The 24,385-nt window shown below is 44.5% G+C and overlaps 1 protein-coding gene across 1 annotated transcript in view; it reads right to left on the bottom strand.

The window, feature by feature from the left end:
- Positions 1 to 24,385, bottom strand: part of ITSN2 (intersectin 2) — a 111,845-nt gene that overhangs the window by 13,341 nt on the left and 74,119 nt on the right. Inside the window, exons 27-29 of the mRNA XM_039238333.1 lie at positions 5,035 to 5,156; positions 1,423 to 1,529; positions 131 to 314 (exon numbers count right to left, since the gene is read on the bottom strand). Coding sequence (XP_039094264.1) covers positions 131 to 314; positions 1,423 to 1,529; positions 5,035 to 5,156 — 413 coding nt within the window. The remainder of the gene's footprint in view (positions 1 to 130; positions 315 to 1,422; positions 1,530 to 5,034; positions 5,157 to 24,385) is intronic.

Genomic DNA, 24,385 nt, shown 5'->3' with positions numbered 1-24,385 from the left:
AATTCTCTGCTGCATCGGCGTTTCCTTGGAATCTGCGGGTGCCCTTCCCCGGGGGAGGTCCTGACTGCAGCTGCACGAGCACCTCCAGCTGGGGACGGGCTGGCCTGCTCTGACCCCACAAAGGCGTTACCTTTAAAAATTCCTTGAAATCCATGTCCTCATCGGTCTTCTGCTGTAACAGAGCCGCTCCGTTAAGCTGACAGCTACAGAACCGGATGTAAGCCTGCATGTGGGACAGCTCGGCCGCCAGGATGTCCCCGATCATCTGCACGGGCATCTTCTCTCCCCCGGTCTTCTTCCGTACCCGCAAGGCCCTGCAAACAACACACTCTCACTGTGCATGTCGTTGGTAAACAAAGGAGAAATATCACAGGGAACTAATGATCCCCGGTGGGTGACCGGAAAACCTGGCACTGTGAGGGGAGAGTCAGGAGGAGGAGGCAGCTTGGGCCTATGTTCCGCTGGCCAAGCCAATCTGGGCGAAGGAGAGTAAGAGAATGAAGTCTATACGCTTGGGTGTTTCCAGGTCCTTGGAACTGTTTTGGATTCATCTTTGTTTCTTAGCAAAGTTCCTTTAGAAAAATTCTAACTTGTTCTCAGCTGAACCAAGAAGAAAGGAATTTTCTACACTCTAGGGGGAAAAGGGAGCAGGAACCCAGGTGTGGAGGTGGAGGTGAGCGCTGTCCCCAGGAAGGCTGCTGAGCTGTGTGCCCCCAGGAGGCGGAGATGCAGTGACAACTGGGACTGCTGGTCCCCCTCCCCCGCCCCACTAGGAGTCTGTCCTCACAGGCTTCAGGGATGGGAAATCACCCTGAGGGGACTTAGGAGACTGTCAGACCAGCCAGTAATGTCCAGGCCATGGGCTACAGCTTCTCTCCTACTCTACCCGGTACAGTCAAGTATATTTTGAAATCATATATTAAGATACTGTTTATTCATATATTAATCATATATTAAGATACTGTTTATGATTTAAAATCTTTGTTTAATCAGGGGCGCCTGGGTGGCTTAGTCGGTTAAGCGTCTGACTTTCGCTCAGGTCATGATCTCGCGGTTCGTGGGTTCGAGCCCCATGTTGGGCTCTGTGCTGCCAGCTCAGAGCCTGGAGCCTGTTTCAGTCTGTGACTCCCTCTCTCTCTGACCCTCCCCTGCTCATGCTGTCTCTCTCTCTCCTAGAAATAAATAAAACATTAAAAAAAATTTTTTTTAAATCTTTGTTTAATCAAAGTATTTTCTTTGTTATATTTCTCAACTTCAGAAATTATGTATTTTACAGTTACAGGGCATCTCCTAAAATGATAATAACATAAAAAGCTTGAGGGAGCAGAAAATAGTTGAAAGTAACTTGGCTAAGCAGCCCTGCAGGGAGTTCTGTGCGGAAGTGCCAGTCCTGGGGGCTGGCAGGAGCTGCTCACAACTCACTTGAGTAGCTTTGTGTTAGACATGATGAGCTCTTTCCAGTTTACAAAGATCAAAGCCATTTCTCCTTCAGTGAGAAAGCCTGACTCCACCATCCGTTTCTGAAAAACCTAAATTCAAACACAAAAGAAAGAAGTTAGCTTAGGTGGGCATAGACAGCCTATGTTGTCAAAATCAAGCAGTATCTTCATATAATGAAACTAATACGATCATGATGTTTTTTTTTTTAAGTCATGATGTTTTTAAATAAGCCTACTTAGGATACTTAGGGTTGCTAAATTTTAAATTGCATAATTTCCCTACTGTTTGCTATTTGGGTTCTTATTGGGATTAACTTTTTTTTTTTTTTTTTTTTTTTAAGTAGGCTCCATGCCCAAAGTAGGGCTTGAACTCAACAACCTTCAGATGAAGAGCTGCATCCTCCACTGACTGAGCAGTCAGGTGCCCCTTTATTACAGCTAATTCTAAAGACTGAGTCTAGCAGCCTCATCCAGTAAGAGGAGATTCTCATACCTATCTGCAAGAGAGATCAGGAAAGTTAAATAAAACCATGTGCATAAAGCATCTACACCCCATAAAAGCTGCAGAATTGAGGAAGCTGTCATGTGGCGGCACCTCAGAGTTCTGGAAGCCGAGAGAAGTTCAGCAAAAGAAACAGTGACAACTGCTATGACCCTGAGACTGCCCCGAGAAGCAGGTATGGATCTCAGAGGCCGGCCGACTGCAGGGGAAATGATCGTGCCGTGCATCTGTACTGCGGAACACGAAAGGGCTGACATACGTGTATATGTGCACAAGCACACACAGGAGTGTGTAGGTGGGTTCTGAGTGAACTTCACAGATGACATGGGTCAAGCTGAGTCAGCTCTGATTATGCCCAGGGCACTCGGAAGAAATAAAGGCTGGGAGAGTGATCTGCTCAAGGTCTCAAACCTTGAACATGGAGGAACCAGAACCAAAATGCCAGTCTTTTTGGTCAGAAATCCAGGTTTCCACTAAACAACTAGGATTCCTAGGGAATGACTTTCAGAGCCTTAAGGAAACTGTAAAGTTATCTGAGGCAACTCTTCTCATGTGTGATCTAAGATACACACCAGTCTATTTCTATTAGAATCGTCTAATGGCCTGCAGGTAAGACGCAGACTCTTTCTCGAGGTCCACCAGGCCCCTGCCCACGCCCCCAGCTTGGGCCTCGAGTACTCGACCCTCCAGGCACTGCGATTACTTGCAGGACCCTAAGTCCCCGGCACAGGCCTCTCTGCGTCCACGTCCTCTTCTGGGCACAGAAAACGCATCCGTGTCCTTCTGGCCTTGGCCAAAGCCTCACTGGGAGGGTCTTTCCCGACTCTCCTTTGTGGTGTAGGGTGGTCTTCCCTGTGCTGGCCCCCACCTCAGGGTTCTGCAGCTGTCTGTCTGTCTGTCTGTCTCTCCACATGACTGTGAATTCCTTGAGGGCAGGAACTCTCTTTAATCTCTCTTCTCCAACACAGTGCTTTCTGCACCTGGTAGGTTTTTTTTTTTTAATTTTTTAAAGTTTATTTATTTTGAGAGAGAGAGACAGCGTGAGTGGGGGAGAGGTAGAGACGGGGGGGGGGGAGAGAGAGAGAGAGAGAGAGAGAGAGAGAGAGAGAGAGAATCCCAAGCAGGCTCTGCACCATCAGCCCAGAGCCTGATGTGGGGCTTGAACTCATGAAACCATGAGATCATGATCTAAGCTGAAATTGAGAGTCAGACATTTAACCGGCTGAGCCACCGAGGTGCCCAGGCACATAGTAGGTTTTGAATTAATGTTTATTTGCTGAGTGGAGTTGAACACGGATTCAAAGAGCTCAGATAACAGTGCTATGAACTGGACATCTCAAAACCTCTGTGGTTCCAAAATCAGACTGAAGATGTCAGGACCCTCCGACGGGAGCGAGCCCTGGCCAGGTGGTGGATCTGCTCTGAGGGGCTCCTGAAGTACAGGGAAGGCACCTGGTGGTCTGGTTTTCATCCACTGATGAATATATGTTCCTCTGTTGATTCACTCCGTTTACGTGCCTCGGTGAGACAAGGGGAGGCGGAAGGTGGTTGGGCCGTCTGGGAACCTCCGTCTGAGAACACCCAGCCTGGGAACAGTGCTTTCGCCCTAAATCCCTGACCCGGACGTGACCTCTTGCCTCTCAGGCAAGAGAAGGTGGGCAGAGTGGGGATGAGCAAGGCCCAAGTGGCTAAGTGACTGGTCTGAGTGGGGCAAACATGTGGCCCCTGTCTCCTGTGTGCTGGGGTCAGAAAGTTACGTCTACACCCATTCAGCCTCTCAGGACTGGGATCTGACCAGCAGCAGGGCTGATACTCATAGGGGTTAGTAATAAAGGCAGGTTTTTCTTCTAGGCTGTCTTTCCTGGCCAGAGTGGTGCAGGGATAACGCACGTGGTTCATTCAGTACTGACGGGAAGGCCTGCAAAGGGCCAGACGAAGCTTTGGGGATGCAGGCTGTGGGGGACACATGCCCCTGTCAGGAGCTCAGAGCCTTGGGGGGAGTTATCAACTGAGAGACGTTAGCAACTGAGTCGTGTGTGCAATGGCCACGTGAGCAGACCACGTGCCGGGTCTGGGGGTGCCCGCTTGCACGGCGGGTGGAGAACGAATCAGGGGCGCAGATGCAGAAGGATGCAGCCTCTGCTCCGTGCCGCTAGCGAGGTCACGGCCAGGCTTAGGGCGCACCTGCTGGGCCTGTGTGGGGGCACGCGCTCCCATCGGGTGCCCTGTTTATTTAACTGGGCTTCTCATGTGAGGGCCGTGACACGCTGAGTGGGGACTGAATGCCACGGAAACAAGAGTATCCAGTCTCACTTTGTGCACTCAAACACAAATCATTTCGGGGCGCTGCTCCAACAGCTGTTATCAGCCTACACTGGCCACGTTAATCGGCATAAGCCATAAGGACGTCACAACGGGGAAATATTTTACCACGTGGTCCTCTTCTGGTTTCCAAAGTGGTACGAACATTAGATGAACACTCCCCCCATTTCACAGCCCCTTTGGAAATAACAAAGTCTACAAAGATGTCAGGTGTCAGAGGAGCACAGCAAACGGGCAAACGTGAGGCAGATGAAGTTTGCTTTAGGGCCTTCCCACCGGCTCTGCCCTCGTCCTTATTTATTTATTTATTTTTTTAAATATTTTTATTTATTTCTAGGAGAGACAGAGAGAGAGACAGCGTGAGCAGGGGAGGGTCAGAGAGAGAGGGAGACACAGACTCTGAAACAGGCTCCAGGCTCTGAGCTGGCAGTCAGCACAGAGCCCGATGCGGGGCTCGAACCCACGAACCGCGAGTTCATGACCTAAGCGAAAGTCGGACGCTTAACCGACTAAGCCACCCAGGCGCCCCTGCCCTCGCCCTTCTCCTTCCTTGATGGGGCATCTCCCACAAGCGGCTGAGACGCCTCTTGTCCTTTGCACCCTGAATGGCCACGTGTGGGGGAAGGAGTGGACTGGGGCTCTTCAGGCACGCCCTCCCCTCCCCCCACAGCCACAAATTGTTCTGAGGGTGTGAGAGCTCCTGTTGCTAACATCAAAGGTGATGCCTGACTCTGAGGCCAAGGCCCACCACCCTGCGGGCACAGCCCTCACCTCCACGACGAGCTGAAGGTCATCCACGTACCGCTCTTCGGTCTGAATCAGCTCGTGAATATAGCCCTGCCTCTTCCTCTCAACTGGCTGCATGGTGTCCAGGCTCTGGAGATCAGCACACCCTATGGAAAGACAGGGTAGAGTTTCAAAACAGTATTTGAGTCTTCTTTGTAGGAAACAGACATTTATCAGCAGATGTGCTGGGTTTACAAGTGGTGCCTCGAAAAAGCCAGGCGCAGCCTTTCCAACCGCGGAAAGCCCGCCTGACCACCTGCCGCTCGACCAAGGCAGCAAGTCAGCACCGCCTGTACCATCTCAGCGTGGTCCTGACTTCTTTCCCAAATGAATGACCGATTTAAGGCTTTTAAGAAATGGCCTCAGAGAGTTCAGAACTGTGATCAACTTGTGAAGATCTATGTGGTTCTCATTATCTCAGGCCATTTTCAAAGATGTTGAAATGATTCAATGAATCAAATGCTTAAGAGTAGTGTTTTCCAAACTGCAGGCTATGAGATATCGGTGGGTCCTCATATCAATTTAGTTTTTTAAAAGTGTAGGTCGGGCCTAGCATTAAAGCAAACACACAAATAAATACAAATTACCTTGTGCACAGCCCTCGTAAGTACTGAAAATGAACACTTTTAGTTACGTGTGTACTTGGGATGTAGAATACATTTCCTACCGTGAGCTACTGTTAAAAAAAATGAGAAACATTTCTGTTGATTTCTCAAAGTGAAGTGTTAAGGTCAGGAGGCCTGAAGTTCCCAGGACCCAGTGGTTCCCAACAATACCAGTGCCTTAACTCACCAGCACAAAGAAGTGGTTTTGGGACACCACAGCCACAAGTAAGACTGTGAGGGAGGGGAGTCCCTAGCGGCCTGGCGTCAGGGCGAGCGGCACTGCAGTCACTTTGGGTCAGTTTACAGGCACATGGGAGCGGAACTGAATGTCAAACTCCGAAGCAACAGAATTCCAGAATCGCTTGGTAAGAAGCTGAGGGCTTGCTTTTGTGCACAGTGAGAGAGGAAGTAACTCAGGCAGCCCTTCTTCAGACAAAAAGAGCAGGTAGGTGCCTCCAAGCTACAACACGAGGGAGAGGGAAGGCCCAGTGAGGCATGGATGGCCCCTGAGGCAGCAGGTGTAAGGGGGACCCGCCCCAGCCTGCGTAGGTGGGGCATCGCTGGCGGAGACGCAGAGGCCCTGCACCGGGAACACACGAGCAGAGCCACGGAGGCAGAGAACGCGAGGAGCAGACGGGACAGTTCAAGGGGGCTTCTCTTTCTGCCTACCTTGGAGTGTGTTTAAAAATTTTTTTTTACTGTTTGTTTATTTTTGAGAGAGAGACACACACAGAATGCGAGCGGGGGAGGGGCAGAGAGAGAGGGAGACAGAGGATCTGAAGCAGCTCCAGGCTCTGAGCTGTCAGCACAGAGCCTGACGCGGGGGATCATGACCTGAGCCGAAGTCGGACGCTCAACCAACTGGGCCACCCAGGCACTCCTCTGCTTACCTTTGAGTTTTTATGTGTTTTGTATAGATTTGGACTAAGAGTTCTCAGGAAGACAACTGTCTATTTTCTGTGCATGTTGCCAAAGGCTTAAAAAAAATTCTCACAGTAACACAGAAATAGAAAAAGGCAAGACGACATCATGGCGTCACTGTCGTGTTCAAAATTATCTGTCCTGGGGACTGTATTTTATTCTGCACTGCACGGAGGCCAAGTGTTCTGACCCTGGAAGGCTAATATAGACACCTGTCTGACCAGGTTGTGAGTGGCGAGGAGGCGGGAGGTGATGGCTGGGCACCTGGTGGCATGTTGCTCTCATGGCGCGAGCCAGAGTCACTGGCCAGAGGAGCAAGCTGACGGAAGCCGCAGAGTGGTGTCTAAGGTCACCCCACCCTCACACTAGACACCAGGGCTCTACAAATTCCAGTCCCTGACATGCTGCAACACCCACATTCGGTCTGTACTTTTCGTAATTCTTTTCTATAAATTTACTCATGTTTGAATTACATATTTGGGAAATCATGGGTTTTATGTACTGGGCATGCTCCTTCTGATACTCACTAAAATAAATATATAACCATTAGGGGAAAAAACGTCCTGAGGTCTCTTCTTCTGTGTGCCATCACGTAGCGTATCACAGGGATAGGTCTATTGCACTTTGAGAAACACTGATTTACATTAAAACCCAGAAGCATTGGCCTATCTGTTCTGTACCTTGGAATAATAGGAGAAGTTCCAGATATTTTATCATTTCTAGGGCGAGAACATGCATGCCATTAGCTCCATCAGGAAGGATGTGAGGACAATCCTTATACTCCACCTCTAACTGACCCTTTTGCATTTAATTACAATGGTTCTTAAACGTCTAGTCTCTTCAAGTTTTCAACTTGACCCTGACCCTCACTTTCAGATGTTCTTACCTCCAATGTCAGGGAAAAAAAGAAAGGCACGGTGGCCCTTTTACTTCCTGCTCTTCATCTCCCTGCTCACTCATCCCTGTACTTCCTTCCTGTGTCAGGGGATGAGGGAATCTGGTTTCTTCCTGAAGCCAGTATCCTTAACTGACCCTCTCCTTCTGACTCCTTGCCCTCCTCCCCTCACTGTCCAACATGGTAGCCGTCAGCAACACGTGGCTATTGAGCATTTGAACTGTGGTGGCCAGGCCAAACAGAGAAGCGCTCTAAGTATAAAGCATACACCAGATTTCAAAGACTTAATATAAAAAAAATAGAATGTAAAATAATGCATTAATAATTCTTAACTACATAATGGTAGTATTTTGCATGATACTGAGCTAACCAAAAAAAATTATTCAAAACCTAATTTCATGTTTTACTTTTTAAAATGTGGCCTTTGGAAAATCTTAAATTACATATGGGCTGCATTGGTGACTTTCATTATATTTCTATTGAACAGTTCAAACCAGCCATTGCACTTTTTATTCTGTTCCTTCCCTAACAAGCTTTTAGTGGCTTCTGCTATTTGCAGAATGAAGTCCTAGCTCAGCAGCACAGGACTCCAGAGTCGCCATAATCCACCCACGGCCTACATTTGCAGCCTCCCCTCTGATCACGCAGCTGCCTTGTAGCCACCCAGGCCCAGGTTCCATCCTCACGAGGTGCTGTACACGCTGTACACACTGTCCACGGCCTGCTTCGCCACAGCCATCTTACTAACCTTCAAAGTGCAGCTCATGGGATCCTACTTTGGGGAAACTTTCCATGCTCTGTGCCCAAACTGCCTCTTTCCTGTACTTCCGGGGGAGACTGCATCTGTATTTAACACTTCACAGAATGTAACTTGCATTGTAGCTCATCTCTACAGTGTTAGTATGCTCGTCTCTCCCCCTGGAGGTCAGCGACTGTGGCTCGCACGGTTCTACAATATCAAACTTAGCACAGCGTTTTGACCACGGAGGTCAGGAAATATTTGTCAAATGGATGACTGGCTTGGTCCCCAGACCTGTTTTTTGCCTTTTGTCTGCTCTGTACTGCAGGGAGGTCAACCCCACCGCCTGCATATGTAAGCTCTTATTTCAGCTGGCCTCTGCCCATGTTCGGCCAATGAGAGGAAGCTCTGGCAGGAGACTGAAGACTACAAATGGGCAAATGGGGAAAATGGGGAAATGGGAAAAATACTTTTTCTGCCAGAAAAGTGAGAGGGCAGGAGACCTTTTAGTCTCTGCTGGGCAGAGAACATTAGAATTGCTGGGCTTGCGTCTCATAAATTGCAAGTTTAAGAATTCTACAACTGATGGATTAACAGAAAAGTTGGTCCCTGGTTGGTGGTACTCTTAGGCTGCTTGGCCAAAGAAAATGTACAACTGTCCAGAGTGTCACTCTCACGACCTCGGTTCCATGGGATTTCCATGTAAAAACCAAGTCTCACTAAATATGAGCTCAAAATAAAAAATGAGAAGAAAGAAGGAATGATCCACTATAAATAAAAAATGATGACTAGAAAGGATCCCAAGAGGGGCACCTGGTTGGCTCACTTGGTAGAGCATGCAACTTTTGATTTCAGGGTTGTGAGTTTGAGCCCCACATTGGATGTAGAGATGACTTAGAATCTTAAAAAAACAAACAAACAAACAAAAAAAAACCCCCAAAACCAAACAAAAAAAAACAACCCAAGAACATAAAGTAATAGAACAAAAGCTAAATAAAAAGTAAAAATATGTATATTTAAAATAACTCAAGACATATGAAGGGTTTGAAACCACAGAGTCTATAAGAATAGGCAGATTTGAAAAAGAAACTAATAAAATGGCAAATATTATCATGTATTATCATAATAATACACAGCAGTTCAAACACATCTGAGGAAAGGATTAGTAAATCTGAAGACAGATATGAAGAAATTAAGAATGCAGCATGGGGGTACCTGGGTGGCTGAGTCGGTTAACGTCTGACTTTGGCTCAGGTCATGATCTCACAATTTGTGGGTTTGAGCCCCGCGTCGGGCTTTGTGCTGATAGCTCAGAGACTGGAACCTGTCTTCAGATTCTGTGTGTGTGTCTCTCTCTACCCCTCTCCCACTCACACTCTGTCTCTCAAAAATAAATAAACATAAAAAAAAAGAATGCAGCCTAGAAAGACAAAAAGATGGAAAACATAAAATGGAGGTTAAGGGGAACAGAGGACAGAATGACAAGGTCCAACATACATCCAATGGGAGTCTAGGAGGGGAGAACAGAAAAAATGGGAAGAAGTAATATAGAGATTATAATGGTTGATATTTTGTAGAATTGATGAAAGATATACCTCCACATATTCAGAAGGAAAAATGATTCCTGATTAGGAAAAAAAATAAAAATGAAACCATATTTAAACTGCAAAACACCAAGGAGAGAGAAAAAAAGATTAAAACAGTCAGAAAGAGGGACGCTTGGGTGGCTCAGTCAGTTAACTGTCCAACTCTTGATTTTGGCTCAGGTCATGATCTCGAGGTTCTGTGGGATCGAGCCCCATGTCAGGTTCTATGCTGGCAGCGTGGAGCCAGCTTGGGGTTCTCTCTCTCTCCCTCTCTGCTTTGCTTACATGCACTCTCTCTTTCTCTCAAAATAAATAAATAAAGATTAAAAAAATGAAGAGAAAGAAAAGGCAGAATACACAGGAAGAGCAATCAGACTGGCTGCACACACCTCCACACAACAGGGGGCACAGAGCAAAAATATCTGTCAAACCAGAATTCTAATTATACTACCTTTCATGGATAAGGGAGAAATAAAGACATTTTTAGGTAAAGCTTGAAAGCATTTACCACTAATAGGTTGACTAAAGGAACTATGAAGAAGTGTGCTTTGGGAAAGAAGGAAATTGAATAATAAGGAAAAATGAGAGTAAGGAGTGGTGGAGAGAAAGGAAGCAAGGGAGGGAGGGAGGGACAGAGGAAGGGAGGGAGGGAGGAGGAGAAGACCAGAAGGAAGAAGAGAAAAAGGGAGGGAGAGAAGGTAAGTAAAAATACTAGCAAATAAGGGAAAACTCAAAATAATCATTGATGACCTAAAATAACAATATACCCAATAAAGGGTATATATTCAAGGTTGGGGGTGCCTGGGTGGCTCAGTCGGTTGAGTATCTGACTCTTTTTTTTTTTTTTAATGTTTATTATTTTTTTAATGTTTTATTTATTTTTGAGAGAGAGATAGAGACAGCATGAGCAGGGGAGGGTCAGAGAGAGAGGGAGACACAGAATCTGAAACCGGCACCAGGCTCTGAGCTAGCTGTTAGCACAGAGCCTGATGCGGGGCTCGAAACCATGAGCCGTGAGATCATGACCTGAGCCGAAGTCGGATGCTTAACTGACTGAGCCACCCAGGCGCCCCGAGTGTCTGGCTCTTAATCTCCAGGCTGTGAGTTCAAGCCCTGCTTTGGGCTCCACAAAGAGTATAAATTCAAGGTGGATTTTAAATTTACCTAAAACTAATTTTTTTAAACATAAAAAAGCAGTAATGTGAAAAGTAGGGGGAGAATAATGCATCCCACGTGCACTGATCAGAAGAAGATACATATGAAATTTAGACTTTGTGGAGGCACACATATATGTTAGAAATGCAAAAGTAACTACCCAAAGAATAGACATCGAAACCATAACTTCCAAGCCAGTAAAGGGAAATAAAGGAAGTAAATTTGATCGAAGCAGTAGATGTATAGGCACAACAAGAAGAAAAATAAATGCATGGTAAATAAAAAAAATATAATAAGATAGCTATAATAGAAGTATTCCATTGTTCCAATAAAAGTAAATTGCTTCAATCTGTCAGTTAAAAGAAAACTCTAGACTGGATTTTAAAATTCAGCTAGATGCTGGGGGAAGATGCAGAGGAGGAGGATCCTACTCACCTCGCCCCACGGATACAACTGGATAACACCCATGTCAGTGTGACTAGCCCAGAAGTCAACAGGAACACTCTGCCAGAACAGACTCTCCATAGCAAAATGGAGAGAAGAGGCCACACTGAAAAGAGCAGGAAGGCAGAGACTTGGGTGGGAGCCAAAACTGAACCACAAGACTGTCCCTGGGAGGTAGGGACGCTGTGGGCACAGAGAAGGGAGAGAAGCAAACGCCACCCCAGGCATCCCAGGCCCAGGGACCCTCACTCGGGAGGATGAACCCTCATAACAGTTGGCTTTGAAAACCAGAGGGGATGAGGTTTGAGACTTCTTACAATCAGTGGGGCTTACCACCTGGAACTGTACACATCAGCGGGCGTGGACACTGAGTGGGGGATAGGAAGCTGAGTTCCCACGCTTACAGAGACGGCACAGCAAACAGTCCCACTGAGAAACAGCAGTTTGAAAAGCGTCTGGAATATACAGGAAGGAGATTTATTTACTAATTTCAGAATGTGTGTTGGAGGGCCTTTGGCAGACTTCTCCAAGGGCAAAGGAGGCGGTGGGTGGGACCATTTCTTTCCCTTGCCCCTCAAGCCCGGATATGTGAACACCTGTGGGAATCAGCTATTGCAAATATTCTCCATCCAGCTGACTAATACCAGGGGCCCTACCCCTGTGTTCTCCTGTGGACCCACCCCTCAGGTGGGCCAGGGCCAACCTGGCCTCAACAGGAATCCACCCAAAGCAGTGCCACAAACACAGTAGTGTGCAAGCTGCCCCAAGCTGCCCCCAAGAAGGGTCAGCACCACACCCCCAAAGTGATTCCTGCAGGGAGAGGGGAAGAAAACCACACATACCAGTTCTATTTCAGCCCCAGCAGTGGGCTGCAGGCAGTGGGCTGCCCCGTCCACCAACGGCAGCTTTTCAGAGGACAACACAGGGAGAAAGCCCTATAGTTCAGTGCTCCTGCAGCTCTGGCAAATGACTGGTCTGACTCAACTTAAGCCCAAGGTGGCCTCAGACTGGCCCACTAACAGAGGGACCAAACCCTGCCCAGAACAGGCAGAGAGAGCCATTGTAAATGACTGGACTGAAGGCAAACACAGCTCAGCCACAACAGTAGGGCTCATACAACACACACAGGAGATACCCTTGAAGCAGCAGGTGCTGGTGAGCAGGGGACATGGCACTGCAGAGCACTACAGGACCTCTTCTTCATAAGGCCACTATTTTCAAGAGCAGGAGATGCAGTTAACCTTCTTAACACATAGGAACAGACACAGAGAGTCAGACAAAATAAGGAGACAGAAGACTATGTACCAACTGAAAGAAGAGGACAAACTCACAGCAAGAGAGCTAAACAAAACAGGGATAAGTAACATGTCTAATAAAGAATTTAAAGTAAATGTCATAAAGAGACTTGATGGACTTGAGAAAAGGATCTCAATGAGGCAGAGAACCCAAAACAACCAATGAGAGATGAAGAACTTAATAGCTACAAAACAAAGTCTCTGAACAAATTAAAAAAGACTGAAGTTACACATCCATCTTTTCTGACTGCAATACTATGAAACTTGAAATTAACCACAAGAGGGGGTGCCTAGGTGGCCCAGTCAGCTAAGTGTCCAACTCTTGATTTCAGGTCAGGTCACGATCTCACAGTTTGTGGGTTTCAAGCCCTGTGTCAGGCTCCATGCTGACAGCACAGAGTCTGCTTGGGATCTTCTCTCTCTGCCCCTCTTCTGCTCATGCTCTCTTTCCTCTCTCAAAATAAATAAATAAATAAATAAGCTTTATTTTTAAAAAGCTGTTAAAAAAAATCAACCACAAGAAAAAAATCCAGAAAGAACACAAATATATGGAGGTTCAATAACATGCTACTAAACAATGAGTGGGTCAACCAAGAAATCAAAAAGGAAATAAGAAAGTACATGGAGACAAATGAAAGTAAAAACACAATTGTCCAAAATCTTTGGAATACAGCAAAAAGCTGTTCTAAGAGGGAAGTGTACAGCAATACAGGGCTACCTCAAAAAGCAAGAAAAATCTCAAACAATGTAACCTTAAACACACAGGCACTAAAAAAAGAACAAACAAAACCCCAAACCAGTAGAAGAAAGGAAATAATAAGGATTAGAGCAGAAATAAGTGAAATAGAATCTAAAAAAATAATAGAACAGATCAATGAAACCAGGAGCTAGTTCTTTGAAAAGATCAACAAAATTGATAAAACTTTAGCCAGACTGGTCAAAAGAGAGAGAGAGAGAACTCAAAATCACAATTGAAAGAGGAGAAATAACTGACACCACAGAAATACAAAGGACTGTAAGAGAATATTATGAAAAATTATGTGCCAGTAAATTGGACAACCAACAAAAAATAGGTAAATTCCCAGAAACATATAACCTCCCAATTATGAATCAGTAAGAAACAGAAAATTTGAACCCACCAATTACCAGCAACGAAATTGAAATGGAAATCAAAAACACTTCAAACAAATGAAATTCCAGGACCAGATGGCATCACAGGTAAATTCTACCAAACATTTAAGGAAGACATATACCTATTCTTCTCAAACTATTAAAAAAAAAAAATAGAAGGGGGGCCGCCTGGCAGTTCAGTCAGTTAAGCATCTGACTCCTGATTTTGGCTCAGGTTGTGATCTGACAGTTCTTGTCAGCACAGAGCCTGCTTAGGATTTTCTCTCCCTTCTCTCTGCCCCACCCTGACCTGCACTGTCTCTGTCTCTTTCATAAATAAATAAACTTAAAAAAAATAGGAGGGGACAAAAAACTTCCAAACTCATTTCTGAGGCCAGCATTACCCTGATGCCACGGCCAGACAGACAGTACCAAAAAAAGAAGTACAGGCCAATGTCTCTGATAAACATAAATACAAAAATCCTCAACAAAATATTGGCAAACAAAATCCAACAACACATTAAAACAAATCATTCACCAAAATTGAGTGGGATTTATTCCTGAGATGCAAGTGTGGTTCAATATCTGCAAAGCAATCAACGTGACAGATCACATTAACCCATAGCTAACATACTCAATGGTGAAAAACTGTGAACTTTTCTCCAAAGATCAGGAACAACACAAGGATGTTCACTCTTATCACTTTTATTCATTATAGTTCTAGAAGTCCTAGCCACAGCAATCAGACAAGAAAAAGAAATAAAAGGCATCCAAGGCATTTATTGATAAGGAAGAAGTAAAATTTTCACTGTTTACAGATGACATGATACTCTTGTAAGAAAACCCTAAAGACTCCACCAAAAAACTGCTAGAACTGATAAATGAAGTCACAGTATAAAAAATTAATATACAGAAATCTTTACATTTCTATACATTAATAAAGTAGCAGAAAATTAAGAAAATAATCCCAGGGGCACCTGGGTGGCTCAGTTGGTTGAGGGTCTGACTTCGGCTCAGGTCATGATCTCACTGGTTTGTGGGTTCGAGCCCCGCATCAGGCTCTGTGCTGCCAGCTCAGAGCCTGGAGCCTGTTTCAGACTCTGTGTCTTTCTCTCTCTGACCCTCCCCTGCTCACGCTGTCTCTCTCTCAGAAATAAATAACACATTAAAAAAAATTAAAAAAAGAAAGAAAATAATCCCATTTACAATTGTACCTGCCCCCCGCCAAATCTCTTTGAATAAAATTAACCAAAGAGGTGAATGACCTGTACTCTCAAAACTATAAAACACTGATGAAAGGGGCGCCTGGGTGGCTCAGTTGGTTAAGCATCCAACTTTGGCTCAGGTCATGATCTCGCAGTTTGTGGGTTTGAGCTCCACATAGGGCTCTGTTCTGACAGCTCAGAGCCTGGAGCCTGCTTCAGATTCTGTGTCTCCCTCTCCCGGTCTCTCCCCCACTCACACTCTGTCTCTCAAAAATAAACAAACATAAAAAAAATACTGATGGAAGAAATAGAAGATGACACAAACAAATGGAAATACATTCCACACTCATGGATTGGGAGGACAAATATTGTTAAAATGTCTCTACTTCTCAAAGCAATCCAAAGATTTTATACAATTCCTAACAAAATACCAACTGCATTTTTCACAGAACTAGAATATCCTAAAATTTGTATGGAACCACAAAAGGCTCTAAATAGCCAAGGCAATCTTGAAAAAGAAGAACAAAACCGGAGGTATCATAATCCCACATTCTAAGATAAACTACAAATCTGTGGTAATCAAAACAGTATGCGCTGGCACAAAAACAGACACATTGATCAGTGGAACAGAATAGACAGCCCAGAAGTAAACCCATGATTATATGGTCAATTATTCTTTGACAAAGGAGACAAGAGTATTCAATGGGAAAAAAAGACAGTTTCTTCAACAAATGGCGTTGGGAAAATTGGATAGCTACATGCAAAAGAAAAGGGACCATTTTCTTATACCATACACAAAAATAAACTCAAAATGGATTGAAGACTTAAATATGAGACCTGAATCCATAAAAATCCTAGCATAGAGTACAGGCAGTAATTTGTCTGACATTGGCCACAGCAACTTTTTTTCTAGTTATGTCTCCTGAGGCAAGGGAAACAAAAGCAAAAATAAACTATTGGGACCACATCAAAATAAAAAACTTCTGCAGAGAAATGGAAACAATCAACAAAATAACAAGACAATTTAATGGTTATGAGAAGATACTTCCAAATGACCTATCTGATAAAGGGCTAGTATCCAAAATTTATAAAGAACTTCTACAACCAAACATTAACCCCCCCTTCCCAACTAATCCAATTAAAAATGGGCAGAGGATCTGAAAAGGCATTTTTCCAAAGAAGACATCCAGATGGCAAACAGACACATGAAAATATGCTCAACATCACTCATCATCAGGGAAATGAAAATTAAAAGCACGATGACATATCACTTCACACCTGTCAAAATGGTTGAAAGCAAATGCAAGAAACATCAGGTGTCGCCACTGTTGGAAACAGTATGGGGGTTCCTCAAAAAATTAAAGACTAAATTACCATCTGGTCCAGTAATTCCAATACTGAGTATTTACCCAAAGAATATGAAAACACCAATTATAAAAGATAAATGTACCCCAATGATTTACTGCAGCATTATTTACAATAGCCATATTATGGAAGCAACCCAAGTATCAACTGACTGATGGATGGATAAAGAAATGTGGTATATATGTACAATGGAATATTAGCCATAAAAAGAATGAAATCTTGCCATCTGCAACAACATGGATGGATCTAGAGGGTATAGTGCTAAGTGAAATAAGTCAGAGCAAGACAAATACCACGTGATTTCATTCATATGTAGAATTTAAGAAAGAAAACAAAGAAAAGAGGCAAACAAAAAAACCAGACTCTTAAATATAGGCTACTGGTAGTTACCAGAAAGAAGATAGGTGGGAATGGGAGAAATAGGTGAAAGGGGATAAAGAGTAATGTATAAAATTGTTAAATCACTATAGGGTACACGAAACTAATAGAACACTAGATATTAATTATAATGGATTTAAAATTTAACAACATTCAGCTAGATGCTGTTTACATGTAATACCTAACATGTAATGTCACAGAAATGTTAGAAAGTTGGAAAAAGCTACACATTTACGAAATATTAAAAAGCAGCTGAGGAGGTTTTATTAGCAATAGACAAGATAGGCTTTCAATGACCTGTGTAAACATTATAAACATTTAGGATGATATAATAATTTTGATCTTATTTGCAACTAACAGGAGAGCCTCAAAATGTAAAATTAAAAACTGACAAAATTGCCACTGAAAGGAAGGAAGGAAGGAAGGAAGGAAGGAAGGAAGGAAGGAAGGAAGGAAGGAAGGAAGGAAGGAGGGAAGGAAAAATAAAGATCTGAAAGATCTATAATCAAAGTAGTGAACTGTAATCTCTTTCAATGAAAATTAGTAAATATGAAAGATTTGAACACTAGTAACAGGCTTAATATAATGAACACATCTATATGGGAACAACACTCTTTTCAACAGAAATTATTGCATAAAAAATCTTCCTGAATATAGCTGGAAAATCAATCAAGCATTAAAATTATTTTCAAGGGGCACCTGGGTGGCTCAGTCCGTTAAGCAACTGACTTCAGCTCAGGTCATGATCTCATGCTTGTGGGTTTGAGCCCCTCATGCGGCTCTGTGCTGACGGCTCTGAGCCTGGAGCCTGCTTCGGATTCTGTCTCCCTCTCTCTGCCCCTCCCCTGCTCGCACTCTGTTTCTCTCTCTCTCAAAATAAATAAACATAATAAAAGAATAAAATACAATTATTTTCAAATGTTGTAGTTTAAAGAAGAGGTTCCTAAAAGCTCTATGTAGCTTCCTCCTTTAGCAAAAGTCACCTCAATTTGCTTGACCTTTCACAAGCGTTTGTGACAGTGGATCACTCCCTCCTCTTTAGAATCCTCCTTTACTTGGCTTCTAGGTCACCACCTCACCTTGTGTCCTACCTCACTGGCAGTCGCTTCCTCTCCTTTCTTCGCTCCTCCTCAACCCACAGACTTAATTAACGTTGGAACCCAAAGACTCAGCCTTGGAACTCTTCACGTAACTCACAGCCTTGGTGGTGCCATTAAGTCTTGTGGCTTCATCTGCGCACCGATACATTCCCAAACGTACATTCCAGCCTGAATATATCCTCCGGATCTCACCATGTTCTACTGCCTACCCAGGGTCTACACTTATCTATCTTAAGGGTGAGTGAAAGTAACATATCCAAAACCAAATTCCTAATCGTCTCTCCTGCCCTTCCTCCCTCATTGTGTGCCTTCATTTAATGGCGATTCCAGCTCTCTGCTTCCTTGGGCCAACATTTTTGGGGATATCCTTGATATTTCTTCTTTTCACACCCCTACATTCAATCCTACCTGTTGACTCTACCTTCAGAACATACCCACAGTCTGTCCACTTCTCACTATGTTCACTACGATCATTTTGGTCGCGCCACCATCATTGTTGACCTGGATTACTGAACTAGCCTCTTAATATGTTTCCTTGTTTCTGAGTCCTTCCCAGCCTCAATCCCTGCTTTAATCTAGCAAGCTAGAGCTATTCTGCTGAGGCGCATCAGATCATGTCCATCCTTTGAATAGAAACCCTTGGTGGGCTCTTGTCACTCCCAGCAAAAGCCAAAGTTCTTACGAACAGCCTCCAAGAACCTAAGTAGTCTCCCCCATTTCCCCAGTCCCCTCTGTCCTCACTGTCTCTCTTGCTTTTCCCTCTGTTCTAGCCACACCGGCCTCCATACATTACAGTCACGTTCCTGACTGGGGCCCTGGCATGTGCTGTTCCCTCTGCCTAGAATGGTCTTCCAGCTATTTACAAGGCTCTCTCCAGATATCCCTCATGTCCTTCAAGTCTTTGCTCACATGACACCATTTCAGTGGCTTTCTCTGAGAAGTCTGTCGGATTCATCCTCCCTCCACCAACCCATCACTCACGCCCTTTCTCTAACTTGCTTTCTTTTTCTAAGGTACAACATATTTATTCACTTTGTTTTCTGTCCTGCCCTACGTAAATGTCAGCTCCAAGAGGGGAGGAATTTTTGCCTATTTTATAATCTGCTATAACCCTAGTAGCTGACACATAGTAGGTCTTCAGCAAGTATTTATAGAATGTGATATGAAAATAAACTGTGAGCTGCTGGAGACAGTACATCATAGTAACTACAGGTGGTCAGAGAAAATGATGAAAATTTCCTGGGAAGTTCTTCCTGGCAGACAGGAAGGGTGCGAAAGTGAGAAAATGAGAGACCACGTTACTATCAGGTCAAAGTCCTCAGGGTCACAAGACCCCCCCACCCTCCTCCACCTTCACTTGTGTGAGGACATGGAGACTGACAGCCAAGTTATGCGCAGTAAATAACCGCCATGTAAACTGTGTCCCACAGAGTTGGGAGGAGGTTGCAGATTACAGTGAAGCCAAGAGCAAGAAGCCAATGAGGGGGATGCCTGAGAGCATCCCCTCCTGAGAGAGGAGAGGAGGGAGCTCTGCGAAGACTGAAAGGTGAAGGACAAAGGATGGTCTGTGACGACTCATACAAAGAGAGCTTGTTGGGATTATGTCATAAAGTCCCAGAAAAGTCCTTGCCCATTGTGAGAAGAGCGATGCCACTGAACAACGCTATTCTCTGTGTCCCAAGCAGCAGCCAGGGTTGACATAATGGTTTTCAGTCTCACTGTGTTGAAGCTCAGTGAAAAGACAATTTTTAGCAGTAAACCCAGATGACTAAGCTGTGTGCATTTTCTGAAGGCTGCCTTTAACGTGGAAGTTTTGTCAGAGCACTAGAAAATCACTGGATGCCTTATTTTGGAAAAGAACAGCATTCGTGCACTTGGCAACTATTTATTGAATATAAACTATGTAACAGGTAGTATGGTCCCACTTGGAAGCCAGAGATATTTGTGATTTTGTTTCCGGAAATTTAAAGAACTGTTGAACAATTTCCAAAACTCTATGTCTTTTTGATGCCTGTCAATTCTTGTCACCAGGAGTTAGGCTGCCTGTTGAAGCACGAAAAGGGAAGAAGTTAATACTATATTCTGATCCTGCAGACCAACAGAAAGTAAAAGATTTGGTTATCAGAAAATGGAAGTATTCTAGAATTTCCCAAAGCAAGTCTGTTGATAAATGCAAGTGGAGAAAAATGTTATTGGTTTTATTTTTATTTTTGAATCTACAGTGACAGGTCATAAGCCTAAAAGAGAGCAAAAGCCACCTGGGGCGCCTGGGTGGCTCAGTCGGTTAAGCATCCAACTTTGGCTCAGGTCATGATCTTATGGCTCCTGAGTTCAAGCCTCTAGCTGGGCTCTGTGGTGACAGCTCAGAGCCTAGAGCCTGCTTCAGATTCTATGTCTCCCTCTCTTTCCTGTCTCTCCCCGGCTTGAGCTCTCTTTCTCCCTCAAAAATAAACAAACATTAAAAAAAGAAGAAAGCAGAGACCTCCTAAAGGTAGACAGAGGTGCTTCTGAGACTTGGCCTCAGAAAGTGGTTGATTCAGGCTAATACTTGCAACACCTTTTAGACCACCAGAGTTCTATCACTGACTTAACTGAGAGAACCAGTGTGCTATCCAGATACAGAACATTATGAAGAGATGGCATGAAACAGCAGTTTTTTCACGTTCGCCCAACATACAGCGTGTAATCCTAACAATCAAAGTGTTACTAACATGTGTGTGATATGATTTACAACCTCTGATCAATTCTCTGAACAATCGATACAACTTTGAACCCTACTGTCCATAAAGAATCTTAAGGTTGATGGTTAAGGGACTTAGTGCAGAATTTAGAGCTACTAAACCCCAACATCTTGGTTTAAGTCTTACACTTTGAAATGCCATGCCATTTTATATGGTGCTTACACAGCAATCCCCCTTGAGACATATATATATATTTATACACAAGGGTGTATAAACTTGACCTGGTCTCATGGTTGCTGGACTGAATTCTAGAGGAAAACAGGGTTTAGGATAAGTATTCTGAATTCTAAATGGTACAAATGCTCTTCTCTGGAAATGCCAACAGAGCTCTCTCTCTCTCCTTTGACTCATGTTTGTGTCTAAGTGACGCCTGGTCCCTACATACCTTCTCCTCTGTCACATATGCACTGAGTACCTGTGTCCAAGAGCCAACTTCATGTTGACTGTTCCATATACTTGAGCACTTTGCGTCATACATCTGCTACCACACCTCCACTGTCCTGGAACAACAGGGGTTTCAGGCACACATGTATTTTTTTTTTTTCTCATGGTTACTGAACAGCCTTCTGTGCTCCTAACTTTCCCTACTGGTATGACCATACAGCCCATACTTTCAAACCGTTTGTGACTACGGAACTGGTCACTCTGCCCCGCAGTGCTCATGTAGGACACACTAACTCTGTAGCAGTGCCTGACTTCGTGACCGCTGGGGACATAGGGATCCCAGTAGTTGGTCCTTCTAATACTTTACATGTAACTTGACCAGCCTGGAGGAACTGAAAACGCTACTTCTCCTTATACTCTTCTCACCTGAATCTTGAAATTAAGTGATGGTTAATGTGATCTGCTTTTGTGATCTGGAGTAATTGCAGTTCCCAGTTAATGGAAAGGTGTGTGGGGAGAGCATAAGCTTTGGGGTCAGACTGGGACTCGAGTTCTAACTTCATCACTGACTAACCCAGACACGTACCCGAAGTACTCAGTCCATCACTCAGCACAGAGCAAACGCTTAGTATGGGTTAGACACTGACCTAGTGCTTCAGAAATCCCAAGTCTCATCTGCAGTGTAGGTATTATCATTATCACAGGGGCGAGGCTAAGGTTCAAAGAATGAGAGAGGAGAGCCAGGGATTCAAAACAACCCTCCCACTCCACTCCCCCCACATTCACTCCGTCACTCTCTCTGATTTTTTTCCTTGCCTAAGTGATTTTGCCTTCCAACAACAGCATTAAGACATCTCTTTCAAGGGAATCTTTTATAATTTGTTGTTCTTGTTTAAAACAAAGTTTAAAGCATGAAGACAAATTATGCAAACGAGAGGCAAAGGATCTTAATACACATTTCTCTAAAGAAGATCTGCAAATGGCCAAGAAGCACATGACAAGATGCTCAACATCATTAGCCACTGAGATGTAAATCAAAACCACAGACAGATGTCTGTCACTCCCCACCCAGAGGGATGGCTATAATAAAAAGTCAGATAATAACTAGTGTTGGTAAGGATATGGAGAAAGAGAAACTTTGTGCACTGCTGGTGAGAATATAAAATGGTGCAGCTACTTTGGAATACGGTCTGGCAGTTCCTCAAAAAGTTAAACACAGAATTACCATCTGACACAGCAATTCCACTCCCAGGTGTCTACTCAAGAGACACAAAGACATAACATCCACCCAAAAACTTGTACACAAACGCTCACAGCAGCCTTGTTCTTAATGGCTAAAAAGTAGAAACAACCCAAACATTCACCAACTGAAGAATGGATGAACAAAGTGCGGCACCCCATACCATGGAACAGTCCTTCGTCCATACACATAGACAGTATGGATGTACCTTGAAAACACCATGCTAAGTGAAACAAGCCAATCACAAAAAAACCACACATTTTGTGATTCCATGTATATGGAATGTCCAGGACGGGCAAACATGGGCAAACATACGCCTGGAGACAGCAAGGAGGTTATCATTGGTTGCCGAAGGCTCCTGGCCGTGGATGTATAGGGAGACAGGAGGATGGCCGGCTGAAGGGCACAGCGCTTCTCTTGGAAGTGATGAAATGTTCTGGAATTCACCATCTGTACACTTTAAATGGGTAAACTGTATGGTATGTGATTTGTATCTCAATAAAGCTGTTACCAAAAGAAGTGATTACGTGCAGCTTTATCTTTCCAGACACTATTCTTTTTATTTATTTATTTTTTTAAATATTTTTATTTATTTCTAGGAGAGAGAGAGAGACAGTGTGAGCAGGGGAGGGTCAGAGAGAGAGGGAGATACAGACTCTGAAATAGGCTCCAGGCTCTGAGCTGGCAGTCAGCACAGAGTCCGATGCGGGGCTCGAACCCACAAACCGCGAGATCATGACCCAAGCGAAAGTCGGATGCTTAACCGACTAAGCCACCCAGGCGCCCCTTTCCAGACACTGTTCTTAAAGATGCCTGTCCTTGTTTATCATATTCAGTCTTTGCCTCGGGGCCTCTTCTCTGTGTGTAACCTCTACAAACAGAAAATACTGTGCAGCCTCTGACTTTTCCTCTTTTCTCTTCACTGGTTCCAGTGGTGGCTGTGGTGCGGGAACTTCACTGCTACTAACAGGCAGCCAGGACCGCACCCTAGGGTGGAGGTTTAAGAGCCTGGGCTCTGGAGCCAAACCATGTGGGTTTGAACCCAGCTCTCCCGCTTACTGGCTGTGTGACCCTGGACAAGTTATTTAGCTTGTGCTTTAATTGCCATTATCTGTGAAAAGAAAATAATAATGAGGTAAAACATTTGGGAGCCTCAGAAAAGTACTCAGATTAGCAAGTACTCAATGAAGGGCACTTTTCTTTTTACCGGTATGAGCAATGGTTGGGCGGACAGAACTTGGTTTATTATTCTCCTAGAACCTGTTTCCTGCCTCCTAAATTCTGAATCCCACATAATCCCCACTTAAGAATTAAAATGGTCCCTTTGCTATTCCTCCCCCACCCCCTTAATTGCGGACACCCTCAAAGGGCCAGCACAAACTCATTCTCCCCAAGTCATTTCATTTACTTTCATGGGCTCAGTACCACCTGTCTGCATTCACCCCACTGGCTGATGCCTTGTTGCTGTGGGTCTCAATCCTATCTGACCACCCGGGTGTCCCACTAGTGCTCTGTAGTCACAACCAAACTCATCTTGTTTCCCTAACTCTGACTCCTCACTGTACCTGGTGGCACCACTATTCTGCCTGTCACCTGAAGCCTGGGAATCAAACGGACACTTCCACCTGCACATCCCATCAATCCCCAACTCCTGCCAATGTTTCTTCAGAAACAGCTCTGAGCTTTGTTTTGTCACTTTCCCCCCACTTCAGCACTGTTATCAGAACCATCTGCGGGGAGGCACCTGGGTGGCTCGGTTAAGCATCCGACTTCGACTCAGATCACGATCTCACGGTTTGTGCGTTTGAGCCCCGCATCGTGCTCTGTGCTGACAGCCAGCTCGGAGCCTGGAGCCTGTCTTCAGATTCTGTGTCTCCCTCTCTGACCCTCCCCTGCTTACGCTGTCTCTCTCTCTCTCAGAAACAAAACAAACAAAAAAGAACCATCTGGGAAGCTCTGGAAAATCCCCACACAGGCCATGCTTTAGACCATTTAAAGCAGGACTCAGGCACCAGTAGTTTGTTAAAGCTTCCCAGGTGATCCTAATGAATCTCTGATTCGATTCGAGCTAGAGACTCTTTGATTTAGCCTTTGGTCTGCCTCTCAAGACTCGACTTTCACTGTTGCTGGCTTTGTATTTACATTCCAGCAATAATGAACTGCTTATAAAAGT

This window comes from Hyaena hyaena, unplaced genomic scaffold, assembly GCF_003009895.1.
Source record: "Hyaena hyaena isolate Hyena2069 unplaced genomic scaffold, ASM300989v1 scaffold_138, whole genome shotgun sequence".
Lineage (NCBI taxonomy): Eukaryota > Metazoa > Chordata > Mammalia > Carnivora > Hyaenidae > Hyaena > Hyaena hyaena.
Note: the sequence above shows the minus strand (reverse complement) of the source record. Positions and strands in the feature narration are given on the sequence as shown.